Source organism: Monodelphis domestica, chromosome 1 (genome assembly GCF_027887165.1).
Source record: "Monodelphis domestica isolate mMonDom1 chromosome 1, mMonDom1.pri, whole genome shotgun sequence".
NCBI lineage: Eukaryota > Metazoa > Chordata > Mammalia > Didelphimorphia > Didelphidae > Monodelphis > Monodelphis domestica.
The window spans coordinates 636,311,602-636,325,085 of record NC_077227.1 but is presented as its reverse complement, the minus strand read 5'-3'; the positions used below and the strand labels follow the sequence as shown (position 1 = coordinate 636,325,085).

Here is a 13,484-nt window from a genome sequence, read left to right as displayed (position 1 = left end):
CCTTTTTCCTCCCCACCTCATCTTTTCACTATTCAAGACCTACTAATCAACCCACTGGGTGGGTCCCACAATCTTCCATTCTCTAATATCCTATTCTCAACCTTCTCAAAGAATTCACATAACTATGTTGACTGAATCTACAAGTTCATATTACTTTATTTGAACTGGGCCCTTCAAAGTTACTTAAGAATGCTTTTATGCCAACTTTGTATGCGAGATACTCCCCACAATGACTGTTTCAAACATATTCTTTTTTAATTACCCCAACCCTATCTTGGTGGGTCATTTCTACTTTTTTTTTTAATGCCTTTAAAAAAAAAAACTCTTAGCTCACATCTTGGAATCAATACTATGTATTGGTTCTAAGGCAGAAACACATTTCTCTCCCTTCTACCCAGGAGTTACTCCTTTTAGCAAACATTCTAGAAAGAGGAAAAAAGCAGCAAAGCAAAACCTCATCAACTGTATCTGATACCAAGCCTCTTCTACTTTACTGAGAAAATAGGCTCTCATTTCCATTACTAAATACTTCAAACTCTTTAGCATCTTTTATATCGCTTCTTTTCCTTTGATCCAGTCTGAAGAGGTGGCTCTTCTCTCTATTATGGTTATATTATAATCCTTCCACACTTAAACCTTTGATCTTACTCTTTTCCAAGAGGCTTGTCTTTTTCATCATCCTTCTTTCATCTATAATCTTCTCAATCTACTGACTTCCTTGCTGCCTAAAAACACACTTTATCTATTCTTCAAAATCTTCATTTTACCAAGAGAGTTCCTAACATTCATCTTTTCTCTCTCTTTCCTCTCACTGATAAAAATTTTAGACTCACCTACATCCACTTCTATTTCCTTGCTCAACCCTATGCAATTTGGCATCCAACACTCATCTGAAACCACTCTCTAAAAGGTTATCCATGACTTTTTTTTTACTTAACCTTTACTTTCTGTCTTGGAATCAATACTAAGTATTAGTTCCAAGACAGAAAAGTGGTAAGGGGCTAGGCAACTGGGGTTAAGTGACTTGCCCAGGGTCACATAGCTAGGAAGTGTCTAAATCCAGATTTGAACCCATCTCTAAGCCTGGCTCTCAATTCACTAATAAGCCACATAGCTGCCTCCAGTGACTTCTTAAATGGTTTTCAGTAATTCCCTTTGACCTCTTGCAACTTTTGGATATGGATACAGCTGGTCACACTGTCTCCTGAATGCCCCCCTCCATTCACTACTTCATCTCAGTTTCCCCTCTAGATTCATTCATTCCCCATTCCTGTGAATGGGAGCCAACCAAATCTATTCTATGCCCTCTTCTCTAATTTTTCACTTAGTGATTTCATCAGCTCCTATGGGTTTAATCATTACCTCAACAAAGATAACTCCCAAAAAAATCTATCTAGGTACAATTTCTCACCAGACTTCCAGTCCAAATTTCCAAATGTATGTTGGGCAAATAAATCTGCAAGTACTATCAGTATTTCAGACTCAATATGTTCCTTAAAAGAACTGATAGCTTCCCCTAAATTGAACCATCCTCCCAAACACCCAGGTTCCTCCTGAGAAGTAATATGGTTTGGAAAAAGTACTGAATTTGAGAATTGAGAGATACAAATTCAAATCTTGCCTCTGATGCTAATTAGTTATGTGTCTATAGTCAAACTGCTTAACTCTAAAACTTAACTTTGGTATCTCTAAATCAGTTTCCTCAGCTGTAAAATGTCTACTATGTAGTCCAGGTAGATGAGGCACAGAACACAAGGAAAGGAATGTAAAATAAGACTGGCAAGACGACATCAGAGTAAAGAGCACCTTTGTATGCCTAATGAACACAAAACCAATTCAGTAGATGCTAACCCTATAGAATTACAAACCTCTAAAAATCTGAGCAGGTGTAATAGCCTCATCTATGAATTAGACTATTTGGTCTATATAGTAGAGATGAATTAGAAAGGGGGGAAAGTAGAAAAAGCCACAGCTGTTAGTATTCTATTGCAATAGTCCAAAGGATAGTATTAAAGATTTATCGGATGTACATGTTACCTCCCTTGAAAGAATGTAAGCTCCTAAAGAACATGAACTGTTTCATTTTTTTTGTCTTTGTATCCCCAGGGCCTAGCACAGTACTTGGCACCTGGTAGCCATTTAAATGCTAACTGACTGACAGACTGGCAGCAGAGTGTGGAAAGAGAATACAGAAAGAATGTGCAGAAATAGAATGAATGTAGTCTAGTAACTAGATATGAAAAGTAGAGGAGTAAAATGCTAACATATTGAGGCCCCAAACACAGTTGAATAGATGGCAAACAGTAAAGTTTCAAGAAATTTTGAAGACATGAGAAGTCCTACAAAATTGATTCCTAAAGCTTTAAATCACACCTAATTCATTGTCTTAAAATTGACTATAAACATAATGGGAAAGTATACAAATGAGCATGAGAGTTCATAAAAGAAATCTGCACATACTCTTAGATACTGCATCAAACCAGGTTCTGAAATGCTTCTACTTCTTTTCTTCACTATACTTCACTTATAAGAACAGTGTTAGGTGCATAATAGCTACCAAATACATATTTGACTGGAGAAAATTGTTTCACCACCTTCAAATCAAATCAACCATGGATAAACTCTGTCCTTGGATGACTTTATATAAGACAACAATGGTTCATGTATAAATATTAGTCAACTACAGTTAATTTGGGGTTGGAGCTAACCAAACATCAATTTTTGCAACTTCTTTCCTTCAGCAGGCAAGAGATTTCTTAAAGTGAATGAAATGACTGTTAAATATCAATATTTGCATAAAAATTTCAACAATTCCAAAAATAGGGAATTAAGTAGAACCAATAGGCAATACCTAAATTTGCTTTTTGAAATGTTTTCCAAGGCATTTAATGTAAAAAAAAAATCCCAATATTTTATATGGTCATATGATAAATACTTTAATGAATACATTATATTTTATATTTAGAAATTTTTACTGTTCAAGGTTTGATGAAAAACCAGATCTGTCAAAAGGTAAAGCTCTTTAAAAATGATTATGGCAAGTACATATAGAAAACAATGCTGTTGGTAGAATTATAAACTGGTTCAATCTTCCTGAAAACGGGCAATTTGTCCTACAAACAATAAAACTTTGTTCACACTGACCCAACAACCCTATTTTGGAGAACATATCCCAAGGACCCAAAAAAGGGTTTGCAGTGAGGTGATCTCTATAAATACAAAGATGTTTATACCAGCATTTTTAATAATTAAAAAAAACAGGAATTAATCCAAATGCCCAATTTTTGAGGGGAAAAATTAAGGAAGCTATGCTATGTTAATACAATAGAATACTACATAACTATTAAAAATGACATGTATAAAGACTTAATATATTGAATTGTTTTTAAGAAACTAAGTAGAAAACTTCAAAATTCTATGTATAGGCATGATGAGTCTATATGACAAATATAAAAAAAATCTCAAATGTGGTACATTTTAGTAACAAATTATTCTTACTAAGTTCATAATTTTTAAAGTAAACTAGTAGAAAATTATAAACTACAAGTTATAAAAATTTTATTCAGCTCAAAATAGCAAGGCAATCTTTTCACTTACAATTTTTAAACTATTAACTTCAATACTTTGAGGTAAAAATAAAAATTCTTTAGATGTAGAAATGTAGATGCTGATTCTGGTACTAACAGCTGTAAACTGGAACTCTTACTTCAAATGTATTTTTCCCCATATTTTATTCTTTTAAATGCAAATAACATCTGATAAATTTATTGAGAGCCTCAAGGCACCATAAAGCACTCTAAATATATAATCTCAACAATTTAGTGAATTAAGAACCCATTTTAGAGATGAAGCTTATAGAGGTTAAGAAACTTGCCCACAGTTTACACATCTTTTAGTGCCAGAGGAAGGATTTTAAAATCTCTAGATAAAAAGACTACTATTATTCACATTGCAACCCCAAATTACAATAGCAATTTGTCTTCCATAATGCTGTTGATCCCATCCTCTGGGAATATTATGCCATCAATCTTGCCAATTCACATTTCCCCCCTCCTTCTATAACATGTCCTGATCTTCTAGTTTTAAAAAACAAAACCAAGAGAATACTCAGTCCAAATTTTTCCTAACTCTGTTCCTTCATTCTCTGTCAAATTTCTTGAAAAAGTAAAATCATTTGATGCTTCAACTTATATAATAATGACAAGTTCCCAACCAGTAAGTTTCATCCCATCTTACTTTATAAAGTCATATTACTAGTAATTTGCCAAATTTAATGTCTTCTAATCATATTCCCCCTCCTTGATCTTTAAACAACATCTAAATCTTCTGATCATTTCAGGTCTCCTTGATACCCTTCTAATTCATAATATTGTTGTCTTATCTCTTGATTTTTCTTTCTCGGTCTCTTTTATAAATAACCTGATGGGAAGCAAAAAAGATGGAAGGGAATATATGTGGAATGAACAGTAGTGTGGAAAGCAGACTGAATTTAAAACACAGGGTGTTTTTAATCTAGAGTCCATGAACTGACATAAGAAAAAAAATTATCTTTATTTTCACTAACTTTAGGCTTCCTTTGTAATCTTACGTAATTTTTTATGTATTTATATGCATTCATCTGAGAAGGTTTCACCAGACTACCAAAGGGGTCCATGAGAACAAAAAAGGTTAAGAATTCTTGATTTAGAGTAACAATTGGTTTCCAACCACAGCTTAGCTACTGAACTATGGCTTTTAGTATTCTTTTAACCTTTCTGGGTCACTTTCTATATATCCTCAGAGGGTAGCATAGTAACCTGGCAAAAAGTCAAGTACTTAATAAATACTTGTTGACTGACTGCTAAGATTAGCATATACCTTTAATTTTACATTAAGGCATAAAGATTAGACTTTGTTTCCAAAGTTCTAAGGTAGAAGAATTAATTAGATGGATTTCAGAATTTCTAACACACCCAAGGAAAGGGCAAATAAAATCTTTGAGTATAAAGTATAAAGCATTACAATCGCAAAGGGCCTTAGAGCATCTTAGTCCAACTCTCTCACTTTACAAATAATAAAAATGAGAGGCAAAGCTAGGGAGCACAGTGGTTAGAGTACCAGGCATGGAATCAAGAGGACCTGGGTTTAAAATTTACCTTAGACACTTCTTAATTGTGCAACCCAACAAGACATTTTCTTCCCAACCAAAAAGTCTACTCTGCCCTTCTAATCCTTGGAAGCATCTTCTTCCCTTACCAGTATCTGATAAGCTGAAAACTGAAGTAATTTTTTCTACTTCAGAATACAGCTAGGATCCACTAAACATATCAAAGCAGAAATCTCAGCCCCACCTTCTACTAGAAAGCAGTAAAAAAACATACTAATAGCAATCCATCACTCATTCATAGGGGCAAAAAAATCTAGGCTTCTCACCTATATCTTTTAGTAAAACTTCCAGTAACAGAGTGAAAAGTTGATAAGCCAAACCACCAAAAAAGGGGTGTGTGTTTGAGGAATTTACACATACATATGCCTTTTCTGTCTTTTTCCTCCAGCTCAGGAAATGGCACTTAAAAGTTCAGCAAAAAAAAAAAAATCTATTTCCTAACACTTTGCATTTGAGTATTGCAGCATATTTTCATGTTATCTATTAAACCAGGAGGGGAGGAAAGAAAAGTAGATCTTAACATTGGCAAGAAAAAAAAAACAATATTTGCCCTGAGAAATTAGAGTTAACTTATACCACTGAAAACAAAAGAATAAAGATGAGACAATTTTTAAAAATTATTGATTGCTGTATAGTCAGAAAAGTAAAAGAACCCAAGATAAAGTTGAATATTAGAAAAGAAATTAAAAGACTTCTGATAGGATATGAGCAAAATGACAAATTGAGATATAGATTTAGTAGTTTCTTTCAGAATAAAAAGACTAATGTTTTCCAAGCAACAAAATGTCTCAAAGAAAAACAATCTTCAAAAACTAATTACTTATGATTGCCCTGTGTCCACTTAAGAAATCTGTTAAGAAATTTAAATAATAACTGATTAAATTTGAATACTTGGACTCTGAAGATCTGTTCACAAAATATCCTAAAAGAATCATTCTGTTTAACTAGATCAAAAGCTAAACAATTTTTAAAGAACAAAACCAAATATCTCTAACATCCTTTTCAGCCGCAACATTCTCCAATTCAACGTGTCTTTAAAATGAGTTAATAGATGTTTTCTGTAATAAACACATGCTTCTCTGTTAAAGACAGTTTAACTGAATTTTCTCTAATCTTGTATTAATGAAATTTAATTGCTCAGAATTATAGCCAGTGAACCTACAATCATTAAGTCATGAGGACAGAAAAAAATCATCAAGTTACTTTGTCACTTTTTGCTTCTTTATTATATAATGTTGTTTAACGTGAGACATACAATGGGAGTATAGTTGCTAAGAGTTTTTCACTGTCAAGTTTTTTTTTGAAAACTGCATTGTTTTTATTTTCATAAACAAATTAAGTGGTAGAGATTTACTATGAAGTCTGGCGATTATTAAAAAGGTCAAATGCCCTTCAAAGTCTGCTATGGTTGAGAGAGCAAAGTCCAAAAGTTGGTTTTAAGACCAAAACACTGAGATTTTGGAAACATGACATTTTAAAAGGTCAACAAATATTGCTAAAAAAAAAAAAGCTGATGACTTAAATTTTATGAACTCTTTATGATTCACATTGTACTTTATTTAATCAACAATCATTATCACTGTAAAAAAGTAGATTACTAAGACAGTGTTTAATATCCTTTAGGAAGCAAACATCTGATTCCTTTGATTTTCAATAATACTATCATAGCTACTTTGTAAAGCTCTGTGGTTTGACATTGTCAAATACGGTTTAACCAGAAGGTCTCTTCTTCACCCCACTAGAACTCCAGAAAAATTACTCTTTTAATCCTCTGAATTGTTCCTTTCCCTATATTTTGAAATTTAATTAACTCAAAACCTATTTCTAGTTTAGCACACCATATATCAAACTCTAAATTTGGCATACATTAATCTCAAAAGTCAGTTATTAGGGAGAGAAAAGTAAAAACCCAACTTAAAGTTATCAATTATTATTCCTATTAGGAATAAGTATAATAGTAATAGCTCAGATTTATATAATACCTACTATGTGCTAGGCACTTTATAAATATCTCATTTGATATTCACAACAATGCTGGGAAGTTGGTATTATTATTATTAGCATTTTGCAGATGAGGAAATTGAGGCAAGAGGTTACCTGACTTGCCCAGGGTCACACAATTACTAAGTATTTGAGGCTGGATTTGAATTATTACTAGTATCTACCTTATTTCAAATTTTACAAGCAAAAAAACTGAATGACAAAGTGGCTATCAGTTATCTTCTTTATAATATTAATCAATATAAAAGGGAAAAAACTATATAACTGCTTTCCATTCTAATCATAGGCCTTGTCTCCTACCTAACAAAGGAGCATTTTAAAAATTACATTCAGCAGTAGCACTGAAAATAGGTAAAAGGAAAAAAGGTAACTCATTTTGGATTATAATGAATTTATTAACATTTATGGATTTATTAACAAATTATTAAGAAAGATAAGGTATGTAGCTGATTTTTAAAGCTATCAAAGGAGATTCCTAAAATATCCCACAGAACATCATCCCCTTTGCCAATGACAAAGGATAAACATTTGGATGAGCCAATATCAGTCTAATATCAGCCTAGAATCCAACCCCAACTTTACCCACCAAAAAAATTGCTTTTAGAGCTCTAAGAGCCTCCAAATCATCTAGTCTGCCCCACTTCTCCTTTTACAGATGGAGCAATCAGAAATCCAGAAAGGTTACATGACTTGATCTCAGTCCCACAGCTAGGGATATGCCTGGGATTTTATTGTAGAACCCAGACCTGACTAAGCCTACTTCTCAGTTCATTCTATCTTACTACCACCAGTAGTTTGCTTTAAAAGAGGTGACATTTTTAATTCTTTCAAACTTTCTCTATATCTTAATATTAGTCAAAAATACAGAGGACAATTATTTACTAACTTGGAGCAAAAATTTCTAAGTATATAAATAAAATATCTGATTAACAACTTAAGGGGCACTGTTATCATAAAGGGTATTTAACCACAAAAAATTATATTAATTTAAATTAGAAAAAAATGTCAAAATTCAAGAAAGGTGTTTTCTTAAGTCTTAGTTTTTAAAAACCTGGTTGCTGACAAATTATACTGGTCTTTTCCACTAAATGTCATGTCACCTCCCAAGTAATTTTCACCATCTGCTCTAAGATTTACAAAAACTTCCTCTTTTCAAACTCTCTACTTTGAATTAGATCCAGTATTTGACAATAAATGTGGTCATAGGTTAACTTTCTGTGCTAGGACACAACTACTGTTTTTACAGTTATACAAAGAAGCTACTCTCACAGATCTTATTTTTGTTCAAGCCTTTGTCATCATTATTAAAAAACCAATGTACAGGGGGTAGGCAGCTGGGTGGTTCAGGGGATTGAGAGCCAGGCAGGCCTAGAGATGAGAGGTCTCGGGTTCAAATCTGACCTCAGATGCTTCCTAGCCCATGTGACCCCTGAGCAAGTCACTTAACCCCAATTACCTAGCCCTTACCACTCTTCCTCTGTGGAACCAATACACAGTATTGATTCTAAAACAGAAGGTAAGAGTTAAAAAAAAAATACAGATTCATTTCATAGCATATTTATTAACTTCATTTTATTTTCTATTTTATTTAGCTTAGTCAATCTAAAACTCATTTTAGAAAATCTAAAACTACTTTTAAAATATTGGCTCTTCCTCCTCTTCATCTTTGCCCAGGAATGTTCCACTTGCCCTGCACATGTCCCCTCCTTTCCTTTCAGTTTATCTGAGTCCTACCATTGCTTCAAGAAGAGCCAGTTCAAGTGGCTCCTTCTACAGAAGCCATCCCAAGCCAAGGGGGATTTCTTACTTCCTATGAAACATTCACTCAGCAGTTATAAATTACAATCTAAGATAATAAGTATATCTCTAGTTTCCAATTAAAATTGAAAAGTATCTAAAGGAAGAGTGTTTTATATTTGTTCTTACCTCAAGCGCTTTATGAACAGCGATCAACTTTTGTTTTTTGGAAGTTCTATCACAATAGTTATCTATGATTTTCCAAAACAACTTATTGAAACTTTTGATTTCAAATAATAATCATTCTAAACCTTACAGTTTTCAAAGTAATTCACCATACATTATCTCATTTAATTCTCAAATCACACCTTTGGAATGGAAGCAAATCCAAAAGGTAAATGTCTTGCCCAGGTCTATTTAATATTTGATTATGATGATACAATTGTTTCCCATATCTATTTCTAAACAAATTAAGTCAATGTAATTAGCTGTCTGAGCAATAGGACCACCAATTTCTAAAGTAACAGTAAATCAGCATTTCTGACTACTACCAAGAAAACTGTTTAAGGAGTAATTAAGGAAACTAGTCAACTCTGCAACTTTGCTTTCTAGGGCCCCTTTTCCTGGAACTTTGTAAGGAAAGGTGAATCTGCAAATCTGCAAATAAATCACAATAACATTAGCTACATCTTGAAATATGCAGAATTCTAATCAAATATGATGCCTTCTCTGCAATTTAATAAAACCAAAGGAAACATTTCAGTACCAAACCACAGTGTTACAAAACCTGCAGTCAGAATGCATTTTGCAAGAGCCATGTGACACACACATGACTGTCAGCTAAACTAATGGGTGGACCTGAGAGGAAAGTGGTAGGGGCTCAGAGACATTTAGCAACTAACCTCAAATTCTAGGAAAACATTCTTTTGTTAGGATTTAGAACATTCTGGCATTAGTCTTTCCTTCTAACATACCTCTTTATTTTAAAGGCAACTATTTTAATCACCTCATTACTATTTCAGTAATTTTACATGTATTAATGGGGAGAAAAATGAGGAGAGGGTGAGAGAAAGTCAGAATCTTCCCAAGAAAAGTAAACTCCAGTTACTAGGAAAGGTGCCAGGTATGTCACATCTGTCACTGCTTCTCGATTAAGCAAGAAAATAAATGCATTAACTTTTCATGACACGTCATGAAACCTCATTCCTTATCTGCAAGCATTCAGGTAAAGTAATCCAAAACTTACAGACCTACCAAAGGTTCCACCAGTTTCTCTTTCTACTATGACTTCAAGGATAAGGACAGGATCTGTGATTTCAGTGGTATCCAGAACTCTTAGGTGAAGAAACTCCCTCTACTCGGGCAACTTAAAGCGTTTCAAAGTGTGGTCTAGAAGCCCCGACAGGGGTTAAGTGTCTTGCCTAGGGACACTGAATCGGTTGAGTTTTTTTTTTTTTAAATAATCAGAAGTGAGCCTGGGATTCAAATCTTTCAGGATTCGACACCAGCTCTCTTAACACACATATTATATGACAGGTTGCTTGACTTTGTTCGTTTCAATATAATGACGAGTAGGTGTTATTTGTGCCTGAGATTTTCCTTTTGACCTACACAAAACAATGTTTTAGAGGGCAATGGAAATCATTCTCCAAATGGCGGGGTTTTCAGGAGGATTGACCCCCCCTGGCTCTTGCAGAATTCCTCCAGGAAATGGGATTTGGGGAAAAGAAGCCCATTTTAAAAGTCGCTCCACAGCCCTAACCTTCCTCGCCCCTCTCTTCTTCCTACAGTCCCAAAGGAGCGTCCATATTCACCTGCAGGCCGGCGGGGCCCCAAGGAAAGAGGGGAAAACAAACTCCGGAGAAGAGGTGCGGTTCTATGGTCCCCCAATCCGGTGACCCTGCCCGCCAGTAGGAGTAGGGCTGGGGCCCAGTTCTGACAGCACCCCAGCCCCGTCCCCCGAAGTTAACCCATTCGCTCGCGGAAGTTACTGACCCCAGAAAAAGGACCCCCTCGTCAGGCCCTCCAGATCAGTCTCTCACACCACTCTCCCTTCCTTCCTTCCCAGGACTGCCTCAGGACACCACCATTTCACCGGACCCCGCCCCCCCACCGGGGTCCCCCGGCAACCTCCCAGCCGCACCCCCTCCCGCCGTCAGACAATGGGGCCCGCCTGGCCCGGCTCCGCTCGGCCCGGCCCGGCCCGGAATGGCGGGCCTCGCTCGGCTGCTAGTCGGCCGCCTCCAGTTCGGCCCGGCCCGGCCCAGATCCGCATCGCCTGACCCAAGTCCGCGCTTCTTCTCCTGTCTGGTGCCCGCCCCTCGCCGCCCGGCTCCACTTCTGCTCCCAGCCCCTCACTCACTATTCGGGATTCATGCTGGACATGTCACTGCAGCTGCTGCCGCCGCCGCCGCCGCCACCTCCGCCCTTAGTACTGCTGCTACTATCGCCGCTGCCGCCTTGATTCTCCGCGCCCGGAACCGAAGGAAAGGAATGAGAAAGTCCGTTCCGGGAGAGCAAACGTCTTCCCCCCTCCGCACCCAGTGAACACAATCAGCTGCCACTGCCGCTGCCGCCGCTGCTGCCGCTGCCGCCGCCGCCGCCGCTCGGCTCTCGCTTCCACCCAAAATGGCCGCCGCCGAACCAGGAAATAGGGAAGCCTCAGACCGAAGGGCCTTTACACAGCCCAGAGGGCGGCCGCACCGCACTGCATGCTGGGCAAGATAGTCCAGGCACGCGCCGGGAGGCCCCGCAGCCAGATGGTTTGGCAAGGCCGCTGGGACTCGCTTTCCCGACGAGCCCGGCGCCCTCGGAGCATGCGCATTGAGGGAGCTGTTGACCACCCCACTTTACCCTACTTCCCCTCCCTTTCCTCTCTCCTCCCGACTGTCTCTCGAGAGAAGGCTCCGCTCTGACTCCCCCTAGCGGATTGGTTAAACCTGAGCGGCCTCGGTGATGTCATCAGTGAAACGTGGCAGCTGGGCGAGTCAGCAAGCTAAAGGGGAGAGGAGGGTCGGGGGAGGGGCTGAATTTCAGCAGATAGGTGGGGCGAGAAGCGAGGGGCGGAGAAGGGGAAGAGAAAGGAATCGGAAGGAAGGAAGAAAAGGGAAGGGTCCAGCTGGAGAGGAAGCCCTAGAGAGAGGAAGCCTAAAGAGAACTGGGTGGGAAGCCGCCTTGAGCTGGCTCACTTTAGTGCCTTAATTCCACGAGTATAAGAGCCCTATAAAAAAACTTTGGGACTGGAGTAAAGGAGATACCCGGGGTGCTTCTGCTCTATTTGAGAGATCTCTGGAATTGGGTGTTCACGCCAAGCCGCAATCATCTCTGACTCCTCCCTCTCCAACCCCGACTTCCAATCACACACACATACACTTTATCCTGTTGTTACTTGGCAGTCAGCAATCTAACTGAAGGCAGTTTCATTAATGTCACTGCTGTGAGCTGAGTAACCTCGTGTCAATCATTGAACCTCAGTTTCCTTCTCTGTAAAATAGAGAATATGTGTCCCACTGGGTTTATGTCAGGTAGCTCTGTAAATCTTGGGGACCTATGAACTATAATCTTTCAGGACCATGCTCTAATTCTTCTCTTTTTTTATAAATATATTTTCTTATTATATTAATTATACATATATTTTTCAATTCCTAAAAATCAGTCTTATCATTCCACTCAAACTAACACACACACTACGCAGTAAAGAACAAATTCTGTTATAAACAAGAAGAGTCCAAAAATTTTCACGTTGACATTGTAAAAAAAAAAAAGTCTTATTTTGCACTTAATCTTTTTTTTTTCTTCAAAAACATCTATATCATCATTAGTCGTCTGGAATCATGGTTAGTCATTATGCTGATAAGAGTTCTTGATTCTTTCTCCAGCTTCTTTTAGTAGCACTTGGGTCAAGTTGCTTACCTTTACTATACTGCTATCACTTTAAAATTTATTTTTCCTGCACCCCTTCATTTGACATCAGTTCATACAACTCTTCCCAGATTTCTCTGAAATCATATCCTTCAACACTTCTTACAACACAAGAGTATTCCATCACATTTAGACAACATAATTTGTTCATTCCTCAGTCTATGGAGGCCCCCTGAGATTCCCATTCTTTGCCACTTCAGAAGAGCTTTAAATATTTTTGTACAACTTTAGAATTTGTTTTGCTTAGTTCTAATCCCTCCCTTAATCTACTCTCCTAATTTCTCTCCTCTATTTCTCCCCTTTCACTTCTATGTTCCCACCAAATGAAATATATTTCTGTGCCCAAGTGCATGTGTGTATATTCTTCCTTTGTTTAACCAATTCAGATAAGGTTGTGGTTGAAATGTCTGCTGTTCCCCCACTCCTCCTCCTTGTTTGTGCACCCTAATTATGTGAGATAGTTTTCCCTATCTTCCTTCCTTTCCTCTATTCCTCTTTCCTCTCTATTCTTTTCTCAATATCAAAATAACAGAATTTCTCCAAGACCTCCATCTAATTAAACTCCCCCTATGAACTCTGATAATAATAAGATTCAGAGAGTATACTTATATTGTCTCTCTATAATAGAATGTAAGCAGTTTAGTCTAATCTTTTAGTTGATTATCACTGCTTGTTCATT

At 37.2% G+C, this 13,484-nt stretch overlaps 1 protein-coding gene across 1 annotated transcript in view; it reads right to left on the bottom strand.

Annotated features, from left to right (window-relative positions):
• The window catches only part of RAB1A (RAB1A, member RAS oncogene family), a 42,107-nt gene extending 30,069 nt beyond the window's left edge, over positions 1-12,038 (bottom strand). Inside the window, exon 1 of the mRNA XM_056813924.1 lies at positions 11,247-12,038. Coding sequence (XP_056669902.1) covers positions 11,247-11,269 — 23 coding nt within the window. The 5' untranslated portion in view covers positions 11,270-12,038. The remainder of the gene's footprint in view (positions 1-11,246) is intronic.
• Positions 12,039-13,484: the final 1,446 nt, after the last annotated feature.